Source organism: Malassezia globosa, assembly GCF_000181695.2.
Source record: "Malassezia globosa CBS 7966 chromosome Unknown mgl_sf_7.1, whole genome shotgun sequence".
Classification (NCBI taxonomy): Eukaryota; Fungi; Basidiomycota; class Malasseziomycetes; order Malasseziales; family Malasseziaceae; genus Malassezia; species Malassezia globosa.
In genome coordinates, this window is record NW_001849865.1 from 338,137 (window position 1) to 362,863 (window position 24,727).

General features: G+C 53.7%; 11 protein-coding genes across 11 annotated transcripts; 5 read left to right on the forward strand and 6 right to left on the reverse strand.

The window, feature by feature from the left end:
- Positions 1–781: 781 nt before the first annotated feature.
- MGL_2930 (uncharacterized protein) lies at positions 782–3,117 on the forward strand (the record flags this gene model as incomplete). The annotated part of the gene is made up of 2 exons (XM_001729892.1): positions 782–2,962; positions 3,109–3,117. 2 exons carry the CDS (start codon positions 782–784, stop codon positions 3,115–3,117), a joined length of 2,190 nt encoding a protein of 729 aa, XP_001729944.1.
- Positions 3,118–3,198: 81 nt separating this feature from the next.
- Positions 3,199–4,902, reverse strand: MGL_2931 (uncharacterized protein; the record flags this gene model as incomplete). The annotated part of the gene is made up of 1 exon (XM_001729893.1): positions 3,199–4,902. The coding sequence occupies one exon, from the start codon at positions 4,900–4,902 to the stop codon at positions 3,199–3,201; it is 1,704 nt and encodes a 567-aa protein (XP_001729945.1).
- A 648-nt stretch (positions 4,903–5,550) lies between these two features.
- On the forward strand, positions 5,551–7,971 carry MGL_2932 (uncharacterized protein; the record flags this gene model as incomplete). The annotated part of the gene is made up of 1 exon (XM_001729894.1): positions 5,551–7,971. The coding sequence occupies one exon, from the start codon at positions 5,551–5,553 to the stop codon at positions 7,969–7,971; it is 2,421 nt and encodes an 806-aa protein (XP_001729946.1).
- Positions 7,972–8,208: 237 nt separating this feature from the next.
- Positions 8,209–8,941, reverse strand: MGL_2933 (uncharacterized protein; the record flags this gene model as incomplete). Its single annotated transcript, XM_001729895.1, has 4 exons — positions 8,209–8,255; positions 8,319–8,551; positions 8,611–8,690; positions 8,759–8,941. The coding sequence occupies 4 exons, from the start codon at positions 8,939–8,941 to the stop codon at positions 8,209–8,211; spliced, it is 543 nt and encodes a 180-aa protein (XP_001729947.1).
- Positions 8,942–9,240: 299 nt separating this feature from the next.
- Positions 9,241–10,656, forward strand: MGL_2934 (uncharacterized protein; the record flags this gene model as incomplete). The annotated part of the gene is made up of 1 exon (XM_001729896.1): positions 9,241–10,656. One exon carries the CDS (start codon positions 9,241–9,243, stop codon positions 10,654–10,656), a length of 1,416 nt encoding a protein of 471 aa, XP_001729948.1.
- A 2,097-nt stretch (positions 10,657–12,753) lies between these two features.
- Positions 12,754–14,319, forward strand: MGL_2935 (uncharacterized protein; the record flags this gene model as incomplete). Its single annotated transcript, XM_001729897.1, has 1 exon — positions 12,754–14,319. The coding sequence occupies one exon, from the start codon at positions 12,754–12,756 to the stop codon at positions 14,317–14,319; it is 1,566 nt and encodes a 521-aa protein (XP_001729949.1).
- A 368-nt stretch (positions 14,320–14,687) lies between these two features.
- Positions 14,688–17,526, reverse strand: MGL_2936 (uncharacterized protein; the record flags this gene model as incomplete). The annotated part of the gene is made up of 3 exons (XM_001729898.1): positions 14,688–15,653; positions 15,979–16,794; positions 16,858–17,526. 3 exons carry the CDS (start codon positions 17,524–17,526, stop codon positions 14,688–14,690), a joined length of 2,451 nt encoding a protein of 816 aa, XP_001729950.1.
- A 588-nt stretch (positions 17,527–18,114) lies between these two features.
- MGL_2937 (uncharacterized protein) lies at positions 18,115–18,957 on the reverse strand (the record flags this gene model as incomplete). The annotated part of the gene is made up of 1 exon (XM_001729899.1): positions 18,115–18,957. The coding sequence occupies one exon, from the start codon at positions 18,955–18,957 to the stop codon at positions 18,115–18,117; it is 843 nt and encodes a 280-aa protein (XP_001729951.1).
- Positions 18,958–19,034: 77 nt separating this feature from the next.
- MGL_2938 (uncharacterized protein) lies at positions 19,035–19,610 on the reverse strand (the record flags this gene model as incomplete). The annotated part of the gene is made up of 1 exon (XM_001729900.1): positions 19,035–19,610. One exon carries the CDS (start codon positions 19,608–19,610, stop codon positions 19,035–19,037), a length of 576 nt encoding a protein of 191 aa, XP_001729952.1.
- Positions 19,611–19,794: 184 nt separating this feature from the next.
- Positions 19,795–20,598, reverse strand: MGL_2939 (uncharacterized protein; the record flags this gene model as incomplete). The annotated part of the gene is made up of 1 exon (XM_001729901.1): positions 19,795–20,598. The coding sequence occupies one exon, from the start codon at positions 20,596–20,598 to the stop codon at positions 19,795–19,797; it is 804 nt and encodes a 267-aa protein (XP_001729953.1).
- Positions 20,599–22,099: 1,501 nt separating this feature from the next.
- MGL_2940 (uncharacterized protein) lies at positions 22,100–24,560 on the forward strand (the record flags this gene model as incomplete). Its single annotated transcript, XM_001729902.1, has 3 exons — positions 22,100–22,105; positions 22,407–22,445; positions 22,500–24,560. The coding sequence occupies 3 exons, from the start codon at positions 22,100–22,102 to the stop codon at positions 24,558–24,560; spliced, it is 2,106 nt and encodes a 701-aa protein (XP_001729954.1).
- Positions 24,561–24,727: the final 167 nt, after the last annotated feature.

Here is a 24,727-nt window from a genome sequence, read left to right on the forward strand (position 1 = left end):
GTCGAGACGCCGACCGGTTGTTCGCGTGCTCGTGACATGTGGAGCCCAGGCAGTGTGCTGAGTCATCAAACACGCAGCGGTTGTCTGTTTTCGGCTGCTCAACTTGCGTCTCCACACGCCCGCCCGCGCTCGGACCTTGTGCATTCTGGGCATCGGCGATTGCAACGCCAGGACTTGAAGGCTGTGTGTGTTCCGTTGTGCACCGAGCCCGAACGGCGCGGAGGGCGTGCTCCCCACACGTATGTACGCACGGTCCTAGTGCGCACGCATAGCATCCTGCTTACATGAAAAAGTTAGTCTCATGGGTCAAGGATCGAATATAAGACGCGACGCTGAGCCACGTAGGCGCTCGTCGCTGCCAACTTCAGACACACAAATCCGCAGCAACAGCTTTGCGGGCGTCAGCAGTGCGTCGACAGCGACTACGGCACCTTTCCTAACGAACGTTGAGAGTCATTTTGGACGAATCACACTCCGTGCTCCCGATAATATACGGAGAAAGGCCAAGCGGACAGGACGTAGTAGCCGGGCACCAGCTAATGCTAGCACGTCGCCCAGCCGACTGCCATTCCGTGCCTCCATGCAAGTTTTGCGAACGACGCAATCTCCACCAACTGATACCGTTGCTTATGTGCCTACACAGCGTGCGAGACGCATTCGATCTTCACAGAACGTAGCCGGCGGAGCATTAGTACCACCATCTGCACAGCATGTTCGCGAATCCGATGGCGAGTGGAATCGACGCGTGAACGTATGGGATAGCATTGAAGGGCTCTCTATTATGGATTCGGTCGACCCACCACCACCGTTTACGTCTCAAGAATGTAGAGTTCCCACTGAGCAGGCGTTGCCGCCAGCACCCTCGCTGGCGCCAAGGCCAACGTCAGAACCGGGATCGCATGAAGAGGCAGAGCCTGGATCAGCGCCAGTGCCACCACCGCATAGCCCGCCACCTGCTTTTGCCAGTGAAGATGAGTCTTCGAATGACGAGAGTGATCATCAAGAAGCACGCCGCCCAGCACCGATGGATCCCATCAAAATGCGTGAAAGTGATGCTTGGGAACGCGATCGGCTTCTTGGCTACAGTTTGGAGGAACGTGTAGCTCGTATGGAGCGACGACGCCTCGGTGAACCGCATGCGTCATCAACACACCATCCATTCAGTACGGTGTCCGCACAGCCCGAGACGCTTCATTGGACACGAGCTCGTGATACCACCGAAAGGGATCCGTCCACAGTTCTGCATATCGCCAAGGCACCTGCCCCGATTTGTACACCCTCTTCGTTCGATGATGCAACATCGCCTGATTCCTCAGATTCAAGTGGTGACGATTGCCCCGCTCCAGCGGGAGATGACTCCGATCATGAATGGAGGTCCGAGCATGACGCATTACAGGCACTGTATCGCTATGAATCAGACATGCGCGAAGTTTATAAGCAAGGGCACATGTATGCGCATCGTAACGACCGGTTTGGGCAAGCAAAGCAAGAGCCTGCCGAGCACACGTCTGTTACGGATGAACAGAATTTCGCATCGTTAGCCATGTCACCTCGAAGACCCGGCACAAGCATTGCCGTCGATTTAGAACGCGCTCCTTTGTCTCAAGAGCAGCATGTACGCCCAGCTTCAACGCAAGACCCCGCATCAACGTCTGACGTAGCGCCAGGTCGTGTCGCTCCTGTTGGTGTGGCGCAAGAGTCCGAGTCTTGCCCGCCTCAGCATCATGGCGATGGAGCGCGTGGACCTACATCTGACATGGAGTGTGCGCCAGACCAGCTAGAATCGGACCTTGCTTCGTCGGCTCTTCGATCGCACGCGCATCGCTCGGCTTCTACCCCATCACAGCAAAGGCTATTAGCGTCATTGACTCGTGCGTCGGCAAAGGAAGAACGTTCCGAGGGACCGATGGCATTGTCGGAAGACCCGGCAGTTGAACGACCAAATTTGTCGGTTCCTGCATCGTCTTCCGCGCCTGTTGATCAAGCCAGCGAATCATCGCGAATGCAAAGAAATACGTTAATGAGCGGAAACCGACAGGATCATAGTCGGTCTTCCCACCCGCCACCCCCGGCACCGCCATCTCATGTCCCAATGATACGATCTGCCTACGACCAACTCCGTGTGCTACAAGCTGCAAATCAGCTCCCACCTTCACTGCATCAAGATTTATTGTCTTTGGAATCGTATCTGTCCCAGTACGAGACACCAACTGAAACTGCGTCTCTTACTCGGTCCATGAGTCACTTTGGTGGTGCCTTTACCAGCGCTAGGTCTTCCACAGCGCCACTTCCTGCTCAGACGCATCTTCCTGTGGTCACAGATGAAACGCGGCATTTCCCTCCCTCACGACTTTCTTCTGATGCAGGTGCGGTATCGTCCACCCCGCCAAAGAGTCCGTCCACGACACCGACGCAGTCTGTGCCTGAGTCGCTACGACCAGCACGACTTGCGTCTGAACATCTTTTGTCAGCGTCAGCCATCAACACACGAGCCGCACTTGCATCACAGGCATCTATGAATCCTGAGGCTACGGCACTAGCATCGTTGACGGGTCAACACGCACAAGAAGAGCAGCGAACCACGGCATTGGAATCTTGTGGACCGCGGCACGTTGAGCCAGCAGCGTCGACTCGAGCAGAACCTGAGCAGAACACAGAAGCCGCGCCTGTGTCGCAGGAATCACAGAGCTTGGTAGTGTCAACGGATGACGCCGACTCGGGTGCCGCACTTCTAGCGCAACTGGCGCCACGAGCAGTTCCACAGGAGGAAATCACCGACTTGGAGCTAGCCGTCGCACAGTTGGATAGCCCGTCAACACAATACGAATGGGCGAGTCTGATTAGTGATTTCTTGGGACCTGCTCGCGAGCAGACGCGGCTGTCGCCGGAAGATCTAGAGCGCATATCCGTGGGACGCGTAGAATTGGAGCACCGCCGTGTCACGGCATCAGGCCAGGTCCGCGTGCGTCTCACAGTGGCAGGCATCCGAGTGGATCGTTGTGGTATATGCCTCGAACAGTTCAGAGAAAAACAAAAAGCCTGCATTTTACCGTGCTTCCACATGTATGTATACATTTCAATCCAGTCGTGTACTAACACCACGTCTAGCTTCCATAACCAGTGCACTATCGAACTGCTGCGCCACTCCCGGCTGTGCCCCGTGTGCCGACAAGGCATCCTTCCTGCTTCGTAACATTGCTAGCGTAGTTGAAGCGCATGGATCTTATCCACCAGTTCGTGTCCTGCCTTTGCGAAATTAAGCGGCTGGATTTGCGTGACAGTGTAGCGCACGCGATTCGTGTCGTTGAACGTCTCTTGCTTCGCTCGACAATGGAAATCCATCACGCGGCCAATCACGCGGGTGAGGACAGCCTTGAATTCGCCCTCGTTTTCATTGCGGATGGAATCAAGCTCATCGGCGGTCATGCCCAGCAGAGCGACGCCCACTTCGTTGAAGCCACTGATCCAGATCTGACCCGAATAGTCAGCAATGTTGGCAGAGAAAATGTAACGCCGTACAGGTGCCGGATAGCTCCGGTCACACTTTTCACAGCGCCAACCGTCGCTTTCTTCGATGACTTTTTTGTTGCAATCTTGGCCGGGACACGCCGTGTAGTATAGCGTGTTTGGCCGAATGTACAGGACAACAGCGCGTGCATTAAAGTAGTCCGCACGTTCAAACGATGTGCCGAGCGACTCGTCTTTGACCTGAGCAAGCGTGCGGAATTCATTCGCGCGCAAGGCACCCTGGTTGAGAGCGGACGCCGTGGTGCCATCGAGAGTTGCTCCATAACTGCGTATATGTGCACTATTCCCCTCGTTGTCGTACCAGCCACGGAGGCCGTGTGACTCTGGGATGTCAGGGTTGATCGACATGGTGGAGCTGGAGAACATGCTGAGGCTGCGCCCACCAAAGTCGCTGACTTTGACGCCTTTGAATGCAATCACTGGCTTCTCTTCGCCAGCGATGGTCTTCTCAAAGTTCTCCGCCTGTGAGCCCCACAGTGTCATTCGTACACTCATACCACTGCTGTCAATAAGAGTAAGGTCGCGTTTCTTGATGGGCCGCTGCGTCGCTTTCGATAGAATTTCCGACACGTCTGTATAGCCGTCGAGAATAGTAATTACATCAGTTGTCTGGTTCGGCTCAACTGTCGTAAGCTGGTCAATCGACACGAAATTATACTTGACTTCGGGCACGTCTCCTGCCTCTGCACACTCCTCAATCTCACTTCCGCTCTCAAGCGAAATCTCGTACTCATTTGGGAGTGTACTGAACTGCTTCTTTGCGATGGTCACCTTCGCCTTGCTGATAAAGTATACTTTGTTCTCCTGTAGGACGGGATAAAACCGATCCACAGCATCGTTGAAAGCCGTCGCGCGGATTTCGCCACTCTCGTCCAAAAGATTCACGCTGAATAGTTTGCCATCGCCACGTGCATTCGACCAGTGCCTGATGTCGGTCTTGAGCGTCACCCTCGCTTTGATCGTCCATTTGTTCTGGTACGGAGAAAGCGCATCAATCGGGTACACAGGCATGCCGGAGCTGGACTTGGCGACGCCGCGCGATCCTACCCGTGCAGAGTCCCCGTGCGAGCCGGAAAGCGCTTGCGCACCTAAAGAGGGAGCCATGGCGGGAGCAGGCGGCTTCACGTCGGCGTGTGGGGTGGCTCCCGGCACGGCTTTCGTCTCGACAGACGCGTCAGCAGACGACTTGGCCGACTCGATATTCTGTGGATTGCCAATACGATGAGGCAAAGCGGGGGAAATCACCTCGAGATTCAGCAAGATGAGAATCTTGCGGTTTTGTACCGTGTTGGACGTGAATTGCGTGACGCGCACAACGACGTTCCGATCGAGCGATCCATTCTCAACAAGGGGTTTGAGCTGCGTCGCCAACATAGCTGAAATCACATGTGTCAGTCTGTGTGTGAAAAACAAGAGAGCCCATAATACGCACCTTGCGTGTAGTGAACGCCGTCGCTGAGGACAACGCGGTAGCGCTCGCTCACATTTGCACTGGCATTCGTGGTCTGAAGTTTTTTCAAGCTAAGAACCTGGCACTTGGGTGTCACAGACGTTGTACCGTCTGTTGACGCAAGCATAGAGGCAATCACGCCCTCGGTAAGCTGTTCTGCCGACGACATGAATACGCGTGTGGCAAATGAGCAAGTCTGCAAGTAACACGCACACACCACACACGCTACTGAACGCGTGACGCGCGCGCTCGGTCCCCGCTAGCGGAAATCAGACGACGTCATGTGACTTCGTGAGTAGCTAGACCCACGCGAGCATTCGCCGTGCTCCGCGGCGTGCAACATGAAACGACCATTTGTGCCATAAACCAATCAGACATCAGTCTATAGGCGCATAGTGGGGTGAATAGTTTTTTTTTTTGCCTTCTGATAGCGGAGCGAGACATGTTGGGGTGGCACACGACTTAAACGACCAGCCTCTGGCACAATCAGTGAATGCGAATCCAGCCGTGAATCTTCTCTCTTCGAGTATATCTCTTCACAATGCCCATCGGCTCTTGGAGTTTTGTATGTGATGAGAACGAGATTGACCAGACAGCCGTACCATTTGCCGTTTCCTTCTAAGAAAAAGTCTGGCGATGAAGCTAGTCCGACACCCCCAACGGCGTCGGGTGAAAGCTCATCTGTATCTGTGCATCCTCCGCACCAACATCAGGCAAATGGCGACGACACAAAAAATCTCGTGCGCTGTACGACGTCTCACCTGCCTCGTGACTCCAATTCGACGGCCCATGCTGCGCCTGCGCATCGCGCGGCTGAACCGACGTCTCCTGCATCCACTGTCTCCCCTACACAACAGCAATGCAGTCAAGGCCCAAGTGCCACACATTGTAGTCGCCCGATTGCACAATCCTATGGCTCAAATATATCCAGCGATATGGCTTCCCTACGGTCAAGTCCAACAGGCCACAGTCACACGTCTGTGGAAGAATGTACCGATACCAGCGAGACAGAATCTGTCACGAGTGCCTTTTCGGCAGAGCCCTCTGAGACGCCTGGATCTCTACCTCCACCATTCTTGTATCCAGTCCCTCAAGATGCCATCCCTCATGTTACGAATCCAGCAAGTGGATATGCCACTCCCCTCGTGCAGACAAGCCCCGCCCCTCATATCTCATCAACTAGTTTTATTAGTACCCCTCATCTCCTTCGCAGTCCTGGGCCTCCATTGTCAGTGTCCACTGCGGGTCTTCGAGTCTCACCACATGCTATGGGCATGCAGCCATCCGTGTCTCCTGCACATGCAGGCCATGTACGGCCCAATTCTCATGAAACGACCGCGCAATCACAGCTAGCTCCGCATGCAACTCCGCAAGAGACCTTTGTATCGCCCTACTTATCCCCGATGCATCAACAAAAATTGGAGGAGTACCATCAAACATCCATGCCCTCGCCCTTGACATTGCATTCGCCTCTGGAACAACAGCAACAGTCCTCGTCGTCGGCATCATTGCTGCTTCCACCATCGTCCACGCGAGCCCAGCCGGCAAACCAAGACCATGACGAAATACCCCCGACCCCAACAGAAATCATGACGCGTCGCTCGTCAAAAATGGGTGCACCCGCGTTGTGGATGACATCGCAGGCCCCCACCCCTAGTGGTTCTGCCACGCCCACTGTGGTGCGCTCGCAACTCGGCACACCAGGCTTTACACCATCGCCATCAAGCTGCTGGAATGCCTTGGGCATCGGCAGAGGTCGATTGGGAACTTCGGCCATGACACCGATAGAAGCTCCAGCATCGAACGACGTCCCGGTGTGCTCAGAGCCACTTGAGCACCAAACCCGCAAGGGCCTGGCGTCAGAACCTGAAATGACCGATGAATCGCAAGTTTCGCAGCCTCTATGGCAGCGCCGCCTGCAACGCAATGAAAAGCCCTTTATCAACTTGGCGCCTGTGACGACCGTATCTAATAAAGCAAAAGAAACAGAAGGTGATTCAAGGGAGCTGGATGACACAAATATCATGCTTGCACATGCTACCCAAGCGCTCAATTGTTTGGTGCTCGAGCAGGAGCGCGCTCTTGTGGCAGAGGAAGGGCGACGGAACATGTCATTGCTCGATGGGAACCGGCACAGCCTTGCGCTGATGGGCAGCGAGCCACCGAAAGACGGCGAGGAGGAACTCCCGCCGTATGAGTGCACCGTTCATATTGAAGGCTATTTGCCATGCAAGATGGAGGTGCATGGCTCTGGAGATCCTAGCAAGATGCATGATTGGAAATCACTGTATTTTGTACTACACGGCACAGCGCTCCATTTGTACAAGAAGGATATATCGCTCTTGTACAGCAAGCGAGTAAATCTTATCAACGTGTGGCATGTTCAAGATGGTGCGCTAGTACACACAGTACCAATGAATGAAGAGCCACATGCGAATGAGATGCCAAGCGGACGGAACCTAAAGCATGACGAAAAGGCGCACACGAATCCACTGCCGTTGGAGGACCTTGTTCTGCGTGGCATTGAGCTCGGCCGCTCGCTGGCACATACAACCAGTGATACCACGCAGACGCGAACGGAAAATGTAGAAAAAGAGCTGGATGATGTCCAACGTGCACTGAAAAATCACCATGCCCACACTTATTCGATGGAGGGCGCTCAATGCGGGTTCGCAGCCGATTATACGAAGCGGCCACATGTGATCCGCGTCAAAGTCGCAAGTGATCAGTTTTTGATCCAAACGCGTAATAACTATCATTTGGTTGATTGGATCGAGGCCATACAAGGCTCGATCAATGTATCGACGGATCTGGACCGGCGCACAATGCCCAAGTTTGTCACGCTTCCACGCCGTCGACGTCGTCGCCGTGACATGGAGGCTATGGTGATTCGCGACCAAAATGCCGAGCAACACCGACGCCCGTCGATACAATCGCCCACAAGTATTAGCGACTCTCACTTGAATAGTTACGCACAAAATTTGCAAGTGTGAAATTCTTGTTTGCATTTAGTGTGTGTGTGTGTGTGTGTGTGTGTGTGTGTGTGTGGGCAAGAGTGCAAGCCTATCGTTTTAAAGCATTGAAACGCTGCATGAGAGCTTGCCATTCATTGTCCTGTGGATGTACCGCTGTGGCAACGGTAGGCGCACGTCCGAGGACGGTATGACGTGTGGATGCCGGTGGAGATGAGGTCGTGCAGGTATCTGGTGAGAAGGAAGCTTCTGTGTCCGTTACATTTTGACAAGCGACCTCGGCAGGTACTTGGACTTGGTACGCTCTGCAAACTGAAAAGAAAAAAAAAGGTTGGTTAGCCTCCCCTCTCCCGCGCTATCACACATACTTTCGGTGAGGTAAGCATCAACAAGCTCGGGTGATGGCATAGAGAAAGCCAATTTCCGCGTAATACGTTCCGGCACACGACCATCGGGATTTTCTAGCGCCGCGTCGGCGAACTCTGAGCCATAGCGTGCACTAAGCATGTCCTTAAGTACATGCAATTCCTGAAGCTCCGTTCGGTGCGCTGCATGGATGACAGCTAGCATAGGCTCACGTATAGCATCATCGGGTTCAGTACTGACGAGGAAGATAGAGTAAGTGGATGCGCATGAAAAAAAAAATCGAAGGCAACATACTTTTTCAGCTCAAGTAATGCAAAGCGAGCATGCAAAGTCTCACAATACAGCTCGAGCACCTCAAGAAGTTCTAAATGAACCTGATCAGCGTGAGTAAACACATAGGATAAGGTGGGCACGTTGGATAAGGTGAAGCAGGCATACATACATCGTCCATAATGAGCGACTCGACCTTAATACGAGCCGATTCAAGCTTGCCACGCTCCACCAGCTCAGCTATGTCAAGTCGGGCTCGCTTCGCAAGAGCGGCCTTTTTCTCTTGTAGCATGCGTGAGCGCTGAATCGCCAGCTTCAGCTGAATCTTTGTCCGTGCAGCATTCCAACGAGTCATCGCGATGTCAATCCAGTCGCTCCAATGACTATGAAGGCACACCGAACCGTCCGCGCAAGACGTGTAACACGAAGTACGGCGAACATGGGAATTTGGGCCTCACACTCCACGCACACGCGGCAGCAGTTTTTATGATCGGCGATTTGTTCTGTGTGTGTGTCGTCAGCGCGTAAATGAGTGAAAGAGATCCTATGGCACGTGGGCTCAATGACGCGTCCATCGCTCCACAACAAACGCGATCAGTGAGCGAGCGAGCAGCGCGTCGTGACGCCGTCTGTTGCTCCCGGCCTATACCAGGAATGAGACACGAGAATGACATGGAAGAAGACGAGTTGGACCAGTCTACGGTCATGAGCATGGCAGACGATGCCGAGCAAGAGAAGCAGAAACAGGAAAGCGAGCCCCTGGACCCCATGGCGCTCTTAGCCTACTACCGCCGACTACTCCCATTTAAATCGCTCTACACATGGCTGAACCGCGACATTACGCCTACACGGCATTTCACACACCGCGAATTCGCGCTCACGCTACAAAATGATGCATATCTGCGCTATCAGAGCTATTCTACATGGGACGAGTGGAAGAAGGAAGTGTGTCGAATGAATCCATCTCGTTTCGAGATCGGGCCTGTGTACAGTGCGAAGCCTAAAGACCGCAAGACATTGCAGAAAGCGAGCTTCCGACCGGTTGCACGTGAGCTCGTGTTTGACATTGACATGACGGACTATGACGAGATTCGTACGTGCTGCTCGGACAAGAGTATCTGCCATCGATGCTGGAAACTCATCGCCGTGGCGGCCGAGGTGCTCGACATGACACTGCGAGAGGATTTCGGATTCCGGCACCTTGTATGGGTATATTCGGGCCGTCGAGGTATTCACTGCTGGGTATCGGACCAAGAAGCATTTCAACTGGCGGACGACGCACGCAAAGCACTCGTCGGTTGGATCGAGGTGGTAAAGGGCGGCGCGAATCAGGCCAAAAAGGTCGCGCTGGGCTCATCGATGCCGGGACACCACCGCGTCTTGCACCCAAGTTTGCGACGTGCGCTGGGGCAAGACGTCCTTCGATCAACTGCGTCTGCATCCAGTGCAGCGACCGAGAGTCACCCACGCCAAGGTGGAAGTGGACTGCTCCAACGGGCATTTGTCGATGTCATACTGCGGGATCAAGACTGTTTCCGTGATCCACAGCGCTCAGACGTGCTGCTTGCGCTCCTGCCAGCATCTGAAACGGACGCCGTTGCACGTTTGCAAAGTAAATGGGCTTCGTCTACACGATCGAGTGTGCAGAAATGGGACGACGTTCTTGACATGGCGGCGCGGAGCGCGGAGCGAGTAAAGCCCATGTGGATTGCCGCTCTAGAAGATATCGTGCTGCAGTACACGTATCCGCGCATTGACGCAGAAGTGTCGAAGAGGCAAAACCACCTGCTAAAGGCGCCGTTCGTCGTGCATCCTTCGACAGGCCGTGTTTGTGTGCCGCTGGAACTCGACCAGGTCCAAATGTTTGATCCGCACTCCAGCGCGCCAACGATTGCACAAATCCTGCAGGAGCTGAATCAGGAATCAACAAACGCGTCCTCAGCACGTGGTGAGTGGGAAAAAACGTCTCTGCGCCCCTTTGTCGAACAGTTTGATCGGGCTTGCACTCGCATGGTTCGCGAGACGCAAGAGGCTAAGCGTGCGGCCCAGCGGCACTCGCTGGACTTTTAGCGGCACATACGGCTGATGCGGCGGGTGGTGTATGCGCTGCCTGTGCCGCACTCTTGTTCAAGACAAACGCGTACAAACTCGAGGGACCTCGTCGCTCAGGCGCTCGTGTTGTGTCGAGGCCTGCACTGGTCACAGCGACCATGCTTGAAGTGTCTGAAACAGAGGCCGCTGCTGTTGGCGACGGCGATGACGACATGCCCGACGGCAATACCACATGCGCAAGTGCGTGCACATCGACATCCAGCTCAGCACTAAGCTCTTTTAGACACCAGCGCGGCAATGCGTCAAATCCATGAACGGCATGTACGCGCATCCAGTGTAGTCGCAAATACTGAAGGATGACTTGGCGGGCTTGCTCGACGGTCTCGGAGGCATGCCCGGTGGGGAAAGGGCCACTCTCGGTCAGCACAATCTGATCGACGATGAGCTCATACAAATGCGGTGCATTGTGTACGGAGAGTTGCTGCAGCATCTGCGTCAAGATGTAGCTCAAGAGGGGATCGCATTGCTCGATGATGTGCGGCCATCGCTTCGCTTGCACAAGGCTCGGAAGCTTGGTCAGGACAGCCTGCGTCGTAAGGGCCGTCGCGCGTTCATCATGACTAGAGTGTGTGCGCACGGCGTCAATGTAAGCAAGATATGCATCCCCAGGGGTTTCGACCGAGCATCTCTGTGTTGACGACGAGGGTGCGTCCGTTGCGCTGCTAGTAACGAGCTTGCTGGTCGAGTCAACCTTGTCCGCAAGCACTGTCGTCAAAACCTCGTGCCAAAATGCTTGCGCTGCCTGTTTTGTCGCTAGATCATCACCACAACAGCAGGCCATCGCGTGTAAACACGCTTTGTCCTCGTAAACGAGTGGATGCTTCAAAAGTGCGTCACATGCAGACACCCGATGCGTCAAGAGCGCATGTGTCAGCACGAGACGCGCAGCATCTGTCCATGCATACTTGGAGGCCAGTATCTCAGCCAGATGCAATTGCTCTGTTGGAGCGATGAACTTAGAAGCCTCGATGCGCCCGAAATACAGGAGTGAGCGAAGTTGATACGAGGCACTTTTCGACAAAGTCGGTCGAGCTCGCAACATGGCTTGCTTGGGTATGAATGACGGCCTAGTAGTGTCAGGACCAGTGGGAGCGGCGGCAGCGGAGGAACATCGGTGCGAGACTATCGCACGACAGATGCGATCCTGCTTCTCATTCGCATGTGCATCTTCGTCTAAGAGCCAGTGCATGTCATCAGCAAACGACGGTGCTAGACTCGCACGTATGGCATCGACCGATGACCCGGTAGCTTGACATAGGGTGCAGACAAGATGGCGCTGGATTGTGTCTGTAAACATCCACTTGAGCAGTGCATGGAAGACATCAGATGAAACGACGGCCTGGTGCGATACGAGCTGCGACTGACTCTTGGGCTGTCGCCGCCAGAAAGAAACGAAGAGTGACTTGCACCGCGCAAGTCGCGATGACGGCCCTAAGGGGGGAGATGGCTCAAATAGCCCTATGAGCTGCTCCAGTGCGCCGTGTGTGCGCGCACGTATGATATCTCATCGTTAGAGATACGATCTACGAAAGCATTCATACGAATATGAGCGTACCTTGCTGAACTGTGCGCATCGTTGACGAGGTTCGTAGCGAGTGCGAGGTGACGAGGTCCTCTGATGCAGGCACATTCTCATGCAAGAGCATTAGCATATCGTGCTGCCATTGCGTATGAAAAGCAGCGGCCCGTTCTTGGTAGAGTTTCGACAGTGCTGTGCGCTTATCATCCATCTACGTCGACGAACCTAGACAGCAGCCGTCGTCCAAGTGTGGGTGTGCGCTGTACCTTTTTCGTGCCAAATTTGCCACACACACACACACACAATGGACAGAAGGACATTCACACACAATCACGCGCCCGCCCACCACACACGAGCATCGACAAGCGGATGAATGTGGAGGTCTCCTCTCCGCCGTGTTCGATGGTGCGTGAGGACTTGCCTGGTACCTCCTTTGTCCAGAGAAGCAAACTTGCGTCACGCGCACTTGTTGCGGAAACGCGTCGATACAGACGGACTTGGTAAAGTAGCGAGACGACGTGTCGCACAAGCGGCGTATGACATCGTCGACGCCTTTGCGCGCTGAACATGCTGCGACGGAGCTAGATCGCCTCGGCACAAAATGCCTAGCTCTAGTGACCGAGTGGGTATCGCAAGGACAAGACAGCCGCACGCTGGCTGCACCGTGGCCAGATGCATCCTCGTTCCGTTCATCGATAGATGTATGCGTACCGGAGGAGGGTGTATCGGAAAACACGCTTTTTGCAAAGATCCGCGCGATCCTGCACAACAGCGTCAATCCATGGACACATCGATTTCTCGAGAAGCTGTACTCTGCACCAGCTGTCATCTCGATCATGGGAGATCTGCTTCTAGGTGTCATGAATGCATCCGTGCATGTGTTTTCTGCCTCACCTATCCTTACTATGATCGAGGAGCAATGTGCCGCTGCATTGTGCGAGCGTGTGGGCTACACGGCCGCCGATGCAGATGGCTTGTGCATGCCAGGCGGCGCTGCATCCAACACGTTCGCTGTTCAGACAGCGCTGTCTCAGTTGTTTGGTGGTGTGTATCGGCATGGTGGCGTGTGTGCGCTGGTCGATGCATACACGCAGCACAAGGGACGCATCGGCCGTGGCGCACGTCCAGCAATTCTCGTGAGTGCCGATGCCCATTTCTCCCTATCCCGCGCGGCGTTGGCAGCAGGACTCGGCACGGACGCCGTCGTTCCGATCGCCGTCGACAAGCATGGCAAAATGGATACGAGCGAGCTTGTTCGTGTGTGCCTAGAGATGGAGCAGGAGCCAGCGCACACACGTGGTGTACCCATGATGATTTGCGCGACGAGTGGGACAACTGTTTTGGGCGCATTCGATGATCTTTGTACCATCGCACATATCTGCCGCAGATTTGCCTGCTGGATGCATGTCGACGCATCATGGGGTGGCGCTATGGTATTTCTTCCATCTGATGCACCTGCAAGAGCCTGCCGGCTCGATGGCCTGCAAGAAGCCAACAGCATCACAATCAATCCACACAAACTCTTGGGCGTTACGCACCAATGCTCGTTTTTGCTCGTCAAGAACAAGCTAGTGCTGCAAGTGGCCTCACTGACAGAGGATGCAGGATACCTCTTTCATGACGCATCTACATCGTCGTCGGTGTCATCCTCGTCGCCGTCATCATCGTCTTCACAACCGCCACGACCGCTTGTCAATGACATGGCCGCCAAGACACTGGGCTGTGGCCGCCGGGGCGATGCTTTGAAACTATACCTGGTGTGGCTTCGTTACGGCACACACGGGCTGAGTGAGCACATTCAGCATGGCTTGTACATGGCGCAGCTCATTTTGGCACGCATTGAGCAGACGCCGACACTAGAGCTTGGCCCACTTGCAAAGCCTCTCTTTCTACAGATCTGCTTCCGGCCCCGATTCGGCGGCCCAGACGCCACTCGGCGCATGCATGCAAAGCTCAAGGCGTCTGGTCAGTATGTCGTTGACTATGCACCTGTACATGAGATGGGCGACTTCATGCGCCTCGTTGTGCATCCCACAACACCGCTACACGTGTATGAAGCATTAATCGATACATTGGGGGACATGGTAGACTCAACATTATAATACTATTAGTACGGTAGTCCGAGAAAATTACCGAGACGACGGCAAGAGCATAGTGGGGGGGCAGTGGTATGCGGTAATAGGTCGAGGATCTGGGATGACGGTGCGGGCAGATGAAGTGTGGGGAGCTAGACAACGTAGAATCGCATAACGACATGATCCAATTAGAGGAGGAAAGCAGGCGCACACGACGTGAGCGAAATAAAAAAAAGCACATTCGAAAAACAAAAATGCACATGATGATGCCCTCTCTCTCTCTCTCTCTCTCTCTCTCTAGTCCCTCGAACCGGAGCCAAAATCCTGTTTACTGTGATCAACGCATCATACGCCTGGGTCCTGCATCATTTTGCATGCTTCTGCACTCAGTCCCATCATGAATGCGGCGATGCCGACGAGGCAGGCGACGACGATGATGCCGTTGTCGTCGTCAGCAGTACATCTCGCACGTAGCGCAACTTCTTGATGACCTGGCGCACAAAGCGGCGCTCACTAGGCTTGGTCGTGAAGTATGTCGGGAACTGTGCCGTATCGTGCAAAGAAGCTGTCTCTGTCGCAGAGCGGCGTGGATGAGCAATAGCCACGAGCTCAGTGAGCGTCCATGTGCGTAACACTGGCACGCCATCTGTGCGGTCAACAGGCTCAATCGCCGAGATCACCAGGCCGTCACAAGACAAGAACACCTTCGTGTGGTCGTAAAAGTTGAACTGGACAGTCCCGTTGCTGAGGCGGAAGACAATAGCCTGCTTGCACCGGTACCACTTGTGAACGAATCCGAGATGCGACGTTGCATGTTCGTCCACATAGGTCAAGGGGCTGTCGGCGCCGTACAGACGCTCCATGATCTCGCTCTCAAAGAAGCGCAAGAGCTTGAACTTCGACACAAGCTCACGTGGGAGCCAGTCCAATGGACCTGTCGCTGTCGATGGCGGTAGTGCATAGTTCTCTCGTCGCAGCTGATCATGCCGCTCGTGGTCAGAAGAACGCTGCCGTACTGTGTACACATAGTCAAACGCTTGGCGCCGAGGCGCAAGGACCATGCTTGTCGAGTCGCGGAAGTGCACGCCGACGGTGCCGTTGCACAGAGCGTAGCCCAGGCCGTACTTTTCAGAGTGGTCCAGCCACGAAATAATAAAGAGACGCGGCGCGTCCGGTTTCAGGCGGAGCTGTCCACCTTCTCCATCCATGACATTCGGCAGCGGCACTGTGACGACTTCGCCCATAGGATCCACACATACCATCGGCTCAATTATATCAGCGTCTAAATGTGCGAGTGCCTGACTCAAGTAGTGCTCCGTCAGCTCCATCGTTGAAAGTGCACGTTGGTCGCCGCTGCTCTGCTACACCATGGCCAATGTCGATGTTTCGCATCATAGTACCCGGCTTGATCAATGCAGGTGGGGCGCCANCCGCGCCGCTGGGCGCGAGTGGCATGCCGAACGCTTTGTCATGGATGTGCATGTCCTGCAGGCGGTTCTCCAGTGCCCATTCGTTGGTTGACGTGCCTTTGTTGCGTGTGTAGTGAGTGCCCGGAGCCAATACTGCGGACCTGCCAGGTGCCACAGCTGGCGCCAAGGATGACATGGTAGCCGCGCCAGGTGTAGCTGCAGTTGTCGTTGCCGTTGTCGGCGCATAGGGCGCCTTCACAAGCGGCTGTCGACCCACCTTGAGCAACGTCGAAATGGGACTGCCCGGGTTGATCGCCTGCTGCGACTCTCGGTCCAAGCGGTCGCGGTCCTCTTCTGCCGCCTCGAGATTGTTCAGCTCGTGGCGAGCATCCGGACGTGGCGAGCTGACGACCTCTGCAGCAGCTGCAGCTGCCTCCTGCTCTTCTGTGAGCCACTGCGCCTCCAGCTTCAGCTGCTCAAAATTGCGCAGGCTCTCGGCCTCGGAGAGTGCGGGGATATATGGCTGCTGGTACACAGCGGACGAGGGCACCGTAAGAGGCACAGTGCCAACACGGAACCAAGCGTGGTTCATAATCTCGTGCAGCGTTGGACGCTCCGATGGGCGCTGAGATAGAATTTGACGGATCAGCTCCTGGGATTCGGGCGACAAGTTGGCCTCAGGAGGAATTTCGTACTCATTACGTCGGATCCGGTCGTAAATTTTTTGCACATTGCTCGTCTGGAATGGCGGCCGGCCGACCAACAGCGTGTAGAGAATGACGCCGACCGACCAGATATCGACTTCAAAACTGTGACCTTCGCCTTGGTCGTAGAGGATTTCAGGAGCGATGTAGTTGGGCGTACCACAAACGGTCTTTTTGCGCTCCTCTGGGTACTTCAGCAGCGCCGCGAGTCCAAAGTCGCCGATCTTCACCTTCATGTGTTTGTCGAGGAACACATTTCCCAGTTTAAGATCACGGTGGATGATCGAGTTATTATGCATGTTCTGAATGCCTGCAAGAATCTGTATCATAAAGTACCGCGCCTCAGACTCCAGGTATGGTCCACGCCGTTTGACGATGTCATTCATGTTCTGTTACAAATGTTAGCATCCCGTCCTCGATCTCGTCAGCCCTTGAGGCCGCTCGATACGTACTCCGTTGTGACACAGCTCCAACACAAAATACACATTTTCTGAATCTTCAAACACATCTTCAAAGCCCACAATATGCACATGTTTCAATGACTTGTGGATCATGATCTCTGCGAGAATCTTCTGCCGATTCTTCTTTGACTGCATAATCGCACTCTTCGCAATGACCTTGAATGCCTTGTCTTCTCCAATTTCATTCGTTACATGGTACACACGAGCAAAGCCACCCTGACCTAGCATCGCATGTCGTTCGTACTGACGGCCCTCTGGGTCAACAATGACACGCGGCGGCGTGGGCAGCTGCGGCTTCTTGCTCGTGTGCGACCCTGCGGCGGCTTCTTTCGTGATGGGTGCAGGCGCACGCTTCGGAGATAGCGGCTGAACATGCGCGGCTGGCCCCAAATTGTTCAGACCATCTAACGGAGCGAGTTGGTCACGACCACGCTCCGTCGCCATCATCGTTGGCGCCGCAGTTCGCATGCGATCCTGTACATACTTGTGTGCTTCGTGTTGCATGCCATTCTCACTCAGCTTATGCATAGGCGCAGTTACACCATGACGATGCACTGGCACAGTCTCTTGCGTCGACAGACTTTGAAGCACAGCGCGGCGTGGTGCCATAGGCAGCGACACGGCCGGCTCTCTGAAGTGGCGGGGAACGTCCGTAGACATTCACTACGACGTGTATAACGAGAAGGCAATCACTAGAGTAGGTGGTGCAAGCAGAGGGGGGCAGCACACGAAGGTGGTGATTAGCACAATGCCAGACAGTGAGCCCGTCACAACAAGTCTTGGAGTGTGTGTTGTATCGATTCAACCCTATACAATTCTGTTTCCAACGTAAACCAACACCTCACCACACTAAACTCTCTCCTGCACCAAGACGCGTCGCATCATGCAGATCACGTGATACTTCCACCAACATCTCAGTCCAATGCCGACCTAGTCAAGTCGCCACATGTTCGGCAGCCCAACCAGTAATTGTTTGTAGAATAAATGCGTCCATGTGTTATTTTTCTTATTTTTGGGGCGAGCTCGGTTCAAACGTCTTCCGGCCGCTAGGCTTCGGACATTTGTTCGGCTTTCGACAGAAGCAGGACTGACAGCGGCGGCGGCAGGCCTCGTGGCCTAGAAATAGATGTTTTTTTTTTTCTTTTTGGGCGGAACACCGCTCAAGATCAATGAAGCACTCAGACGCGTTTCCGTGACCTGGCGTCCAGCTCAGGACCAGTCTGTCCCGCACCTTTTATCAATACATTGTTACAGTGGGCGGCGTATATACCTCGTATCGCGTGTCGTTGACAGAAATGCATCCGCCACACATTCGCGAGCCCGCCACGAACGTCCCTGTGTGGGTACGAGCTGCGTAATTTCATACCGTCCTCCTTCCTCCAAGACATCTGTGTCACCCCACACGCTTAGCTGAGCCGTTCGTCTGCTAGTCCGTCGGGTGGGCCATGCATCTCGCACGCGCACAATTCGAAAAGCTCGAATGTGTCGCCGTGGACACCTCTCGTGTAGCGCAGATGTATACTCACCGGAAGAAGGCTCGCTCAGCACGTGCACACGCTCGTGCAGTGCGTGCAATATCGCAGATAGGTAAGCATTCGTGTAGGAGTCAGACTCCGTGGCCTGCACGACGCTTGCGAACGGATCGGCTTGCGTTTCAAGCTCGCGTACATATGCGTGTGCTTTCTCCATGTCCAACATACCCATAGCGCCAGCGTCATGAGCGTCATTACTGTCACCTGGCTGAAATACTGTAGCCGTCGTGCGAGAATCGAGCCAGGCCGCTGCCTTGCTTAGTTGCGGCAAAATGGCAGCAAACCGGGCACGTGTTTCGGCACATCGCAACTCCCACGTCGCATGACGCTCAGCTTCTTCATCCTCACTGTACTGTGGGCCGCCATACTGGACGGTGCCCCGAGAGGTCAGTGTACCTTCCATATAGCCCACGGGATAGACACGCTCTACAATCACATCGATCTTCCCAATAAGCCCACCATCTGGAAGTAGACGCGCTAAACTCGAAACAAACACATGCTTCTGAAATCCTAGCTTCGCATCCCAACGAGCAAGCGCTGTTGAATTTGCGCTTACCATCAAGTCGGATGTGTAAAGAGCATCTAGCACGGGTGATGGTTCTCCAGACGAGCGCAGCTGTTCTCGTAAGTGGCAGGTTAACATACCTTTGCCCCGATAATCCCGACTTTTTGTCCTACACGTAGCGCTCCTCGTCGCACAGCCCGGCGCATAGGAGCATCAATTTCTGCTCGGATCAAGTACCATCCGTCAGTTAGCTCTAGCACAAGAGAAGCACCGTCTTCTTCGACGTCCTTATATGTCAGGATCCGGTGGACGCAGAGTATCATGCTCCTGCTCGCTGGCGCTAGTTGTTCCTGGATGCACTTGATGGCACTGCTCTGTTTTGCGTGGAATTCTCGCTCGTACCTATAGCGAAGCTGCCGCATGCACGACTCCCATGTCCACAGTTGACTTGGTTGGTCAGACGCAGTCCAGTATGTGTATGCAGCGAGCTTCCACAGAATGAGCGACCAATGGTGCTGTACCCATTTGAGCGTCGCTCGTGTGGCGCCAAGTTCCTGAAGCACATTGAGTGCTTCTGAAGTGCCCAGAATACCAAGGCTTTGCTTCGCACTGAACGCGTACTGACCTGCTAAAGGTGGATCCCGAAGAATTAGACGAACTTCACACGGCAGACCAGACTTGCTGTCAGCTGACGAAAAAGTCGACATAGCCTGTCGTCGAGGTACTATCCCTGCATCTCTGTACGTGATGCGCGGCGTCCGCGGTTGAAGGTCAAATAACTGTGGCTCGACCATTCCTGACTGCATAGCTTTACCTGATGACCCACCAGATCTCTGCACAGCCGCAGGAGACACGATGCCCTTCTTGAATGGAGGTGTAAATGACGCACACTTATTGTTGGCATTGAGTCCGTGCCGGTACGAACGCGGATGTATTCCGACAGAGATGACTTTGGATTGCGGCGTGAGTAGACGAAGCGGGCTTCGAAATCTTCTTTTGCTTAAGGATGCTGAAGATGGGACCGAAGCTGAGCCTGCCACTGTAACGGGGCGTAGTCGTGAAGATGATCCAGCACGCGGTGGTGTTGACAAGACTGGTGTTCCCTTTGGGACAAAAAGGCCGCCCTGAAGTGGGTATAGAAGTTTCAGACTTTGCGGCGTAATCAGGCGATGAGGTGGGTATATTGGTGGATGTGGGCGGATCATCGTCCCAATCATCCAATCTTAACCGTTTGGCTGCTTGTTCCATGGCAGCTGCACTGGGACGTGCTACTCGTTTGCCGTTCGCTTTTTGAAATCCAAAGTTTGTTTGATCTTCTGAACTTTTGCTTGTTTCTGGATCAAGTGAGAGCTTACTCGACGCTTTTATGCTAGAATCGGAAGTTTCATCCAAAAGCTGCCATGAAGATTCGTCGAGTGATTCGAAAAAGTCTAGCTCCTCGTCCCATGGGTCTATGTTTTCTTGATCTCCATCATCGCGTATGCGTTTTTTGTGTTGAACCGAATCTTTTAAGTGAGGAAAGAGTGATATACAACTGTGATATCGACGCCAAAACGCATGTTGCCGTTCACGCGTGTGTGGCGCAAGAGAAAGATCGTCGCGACTAGAGTTAGTGTTTGTGGCACCCAGATGAGATATATCACAGAGGGCATTTGAAATCATGTCTTGAGGGGCTCGGTCGCCATTCTTGCGCATGGCAGGCGACCTGGCGCCACTGCTGCGTATGACAAACGTATAGGCGTGTTCTAGCGTGCCGTGACGCGTCAGGACTTAAGTACACCCAACCAAAGTGTTGGTCAACGGTGCGTAGAATATTCGGCCGAGGGAGCCTCGACGCGTCATCATGTCAGCTCTGACGCGCACAGAGTAAGGTGGGTGCAGCAAGACACGCGCGCTCGGTACAAAGTCGACAGGTCGCGAAAGACGACTTGCGGTAAGTTTCCTCCCGGTTACGCTTGAAGAGCTTATGTATGCTACGTCCAAGTAAGTGCCTCTCTAAAATTATGCTTACAGTCTCTAGTCGAGGAGGCACGCGTGGTGGTGCTGCGGACTTCTCGTGGGAAGCAGTTCGTCAAGACAAGCACCGCGAGAATTATCTAGGCAATTCAGTGGCTGCACCACGCGGCCGGTGGGCCCTGGGGCGCGACATATTGTGGTATAACAAACATTCGCAGAACGAAGGTTCGAATGAAAGCACAAAGAGGAAAGAGGTCTCGGATGTGAAAAAGGCTGAACAAGAAACTATGGAGCAGATGCTGTATGTATTGCGTTTACACTTGGAAATGCATTCACATGCTTACCCATAATTTAGCGGGCATACATCGTCCGCAGCAGCTTCCAAATCTTCAGGCGCTTCACACAATCTTCACGGGCGAATGGCAAACTCCGTGGCACCTCTCGGCTCGGGCGCCAATGCGGCTCCCCTGGACCCTACGAAGCAGCGGTATCCACGAGTGCCAGTATCTCCGCCTAAAGGTGCCGAACACGACCAACACCGCAAACATCACCACCGCCATCACCGGCATCATCGGCATCATCGGCAACCTCATCGTCATCAAAGCAGAGATCATCGACATGACGATCGGCTTGGCGACGAAATTCGGTACCAGTCACACCGGCATGAACGAGAAATGTCGCCGACCCATGCTACAAGAGGCAGTGATATTGCTCGACAAAACAGATACAACGATTCTAACTTGGATCGACATGGACAACCACATCGTCATTCGGAGACCCCATATCCCGCTGCACACGGCTCCTAAATTTTGTAAACGTTTATTTATCTAGACAAACATGTTACTTCGCAACATTGTTATAAGCGCGTTGGCAAGTTTCGAAACATTATACATTCACTATTGGAGAATAAAGCAAGCAATCTAATTCCATGGTCAACGACGATGCGCGACTTATTTGTAGATATGAAATGGGCTAGCGATTCAAATGTATACCGAAATGCGCGATTATATCGATACGCGTGTGATCGTACCGCTAGCGATGGGTCGGACGTGCATTGACGCGTAAATAGTCATGGAACCAGCTGACCTTGAAGTACGTTAGCTACGACTGCATGCGGACATGCGCCATTAACGTGTTTGATGTTGAATAATGCTGCGTCATGAACATTAGTTTGTCCAGCCTCTCTCTGTTCAGCCAATCACTGTGGGTTAATGGACCTCGGGATGATGTGTTACAGAATATGCGCGTTTGTGATTGATTCGGGTCTACCACGAAATACTAAGAAATGTGGAGTTTTTCGAATGGGAAGGACGCTAGGATGGAAGCTCAATTGACGCGTCATCCACCCGAACAGAGTTTTCTAGTTCCCTTCGATTCAAGGACGTCACACAAACCTTTCCGCCCATCCCGGAGTGTTTCCGACGGGTGCATAGGTTCCTATTTGTCAAGGGATTATCACGAAGGATCGTGAAGTAAGGAAATGGTTCGTATAGGATATTTGGAAGAAAGAAACTAGGAATGAGTTAAAACTAACACGCCCGTCTCAGTGTGGTATTTTTGCCTACGTGAATTACCTGGTCGAAAAGGTTTGTATTTCTTCCACCGTCGAAGGAAGGCCATTGTGACTTACATCGTTTTAGGACCGTCAGTATATCATTGACGTGCTGGTGAATGCACTGTCGCGTCTTGAGTACCGAGGATATGACAGTGCTGGACTCACTGTGGACGGCGACCGCGAGAAAGAGGTGTTGCTTTTCAAGCAAGTTGGAAAGGTGCATGCGCTCCGTAAGCACATTGCCGAGTCATCGGTGGACATGGACCGGACGTTTGTGTCACATGCCGGTATGGCTCACACACGTTGGGCCACTCACGGATCACCATCACCCCTCAACTGCCACCCTCATAAGAGTGATCCAAAGGGCGAATTTACAGTCGTGCACAACGGCATTATCACGAACTTCCGTGAGCTGAAGCTTGTGCTCGAGAAGCGCGGTTACACGTTCGAGACAGACACGGACACAGAGGCTGTGGCTGTGTTGGTCAAGTACTTCTGGGACAGCTATCCGGAGAATCGCAAGCCTGACTTCCACACTGTAGTCCGCTGTGCCGTAAAAGAACTCGAGGGAGCTTTCTCGTTCGTGTTCAAGTCTGTTTACTTCCCCGGTGAAATCGTCGTGGCTCGCCGTGGTTCGCCCTTGTTGATTGGCGTGAAGACGGAGAAAAAGCTCAAGGTGGACTCTGTTGACGTGCAGTTGGGTAATCAAGTTGAGGGTGACTATGCGAATGTGCCAAACTTGCACTCTGCACCGAACTTTGACCAGCCGGGTGCCCCACAGCCTGCAGCGCCCGGCAGCATTGACAAATTGATCCGTTCCCAGTCGCGTGCGTTCCTGTCTGAAGACGGCATGCCGCAGCCTATCGAGTACTTTATTGCGTCAGATGCTTCGGCAGTGGTCGAACACACAAAGAGAGTGCTGTACCTCGAAGACGACGACATTGCGCATATCGCAGATGGCGAGCTGCACATCCACCGCCTGCGCCGCAACGACGGTCTCTCATCCACACGATCTATTGAGACTCTAGAAATGGAGCTTGCTGAAATCATGAAGGGCCAGTTCGATCACTTTATGCAGAAAGAGATCTACGAGCAGCCGGAGTCGGTGGTAAACACGATGCGTGGTCGTGTGAACTTTGACACGCGCCAAGTTAGGCTCGGTGGTTTGGTTGCGTATTTGAATGTGATCCGCCGCTGCCGTCGTATTGTGTTTATTGCATGTGGTACGAGTTATCACTCGTGCTTAGCGACACGGGCGATCTTTGAAGAGCTGACGGAGATCCCTGTATCAGTCGAGCTGGCCTCAGACTTTCTCGACCGTAAGTCGCCGATCTTCCGTGACGATGTGTGTGTGTTTGTGTCACAATCGGGAGAAACTGCCGATACGATCCTTGCGATGCGATACTGTTTAGGCCGTGGCGCTCTGTGTCTGGGTGTCGTAAACACGGTGGGAAGCACGATCTCGCGCGAGACGCACTGTGGTGTCCACATCAATGCAGGCCCTGAGATTGGCGTGGCGTCGACCAAGGCATATACGTCGCAATACATTGCGCTGATCATGATGGCTGTGCATCTCTCCGAAGACCGCCTTTCGAAAATGGGCCGTCGTCACGAAATTATCGATGGCTTGCATGCGCTCCCGGATCAAATTCGGACAGTGCTGTCTTGCGACAAACAATACCAGGATCTCGCATACAATATCCTTGTGAACGAGAAGTCGCTTCTTATCATGGGCCGTGGCTACCAACATGCCACGTGTCTTGAAGGCGCACTCAAGATCAAAGAAGTGTGCTATATGCATTCGGAGGGTATTCTCGCTGGTGAACTGAAGCATGGTCCGCTAGCTCTCATTGACGAAGCCATGGCCGTGATCCTCATCATGACCAAGGACTCTCTGTACCCGAAAGTGCAGACTGCCTTGAGCCAAGTCTCGGCACGGAATGGCCGCCCGATCATCATTTGTAACGAAGACGACAACAATGTCCCCAATGACGCGCGTGCTATCCGCGTCCCGCTTTCTGTCGACTGCCTGCAAGGCCTCTTGACTGTCGTGCCATTGCAACTTCTCTCCTACCACCTCGCTACAGCGAACGGCGTTGACGTGGACTTCCCCCGCAACCTCGCCAAGAGTGTTACGGTGGAGTAAAGCATTAATATGGGATAGGCCGCCAAGTATATACACACTCTCTCTTACATGTTGTTGAGAAATCGCTTATGTAGACTGACTGATTGATTGATTGACTCACTGGTTTGCTATTTTGATCGAGTAGTGGCAAAATTTGCGAACATACACGCGATTGCAATAGCTAGTGT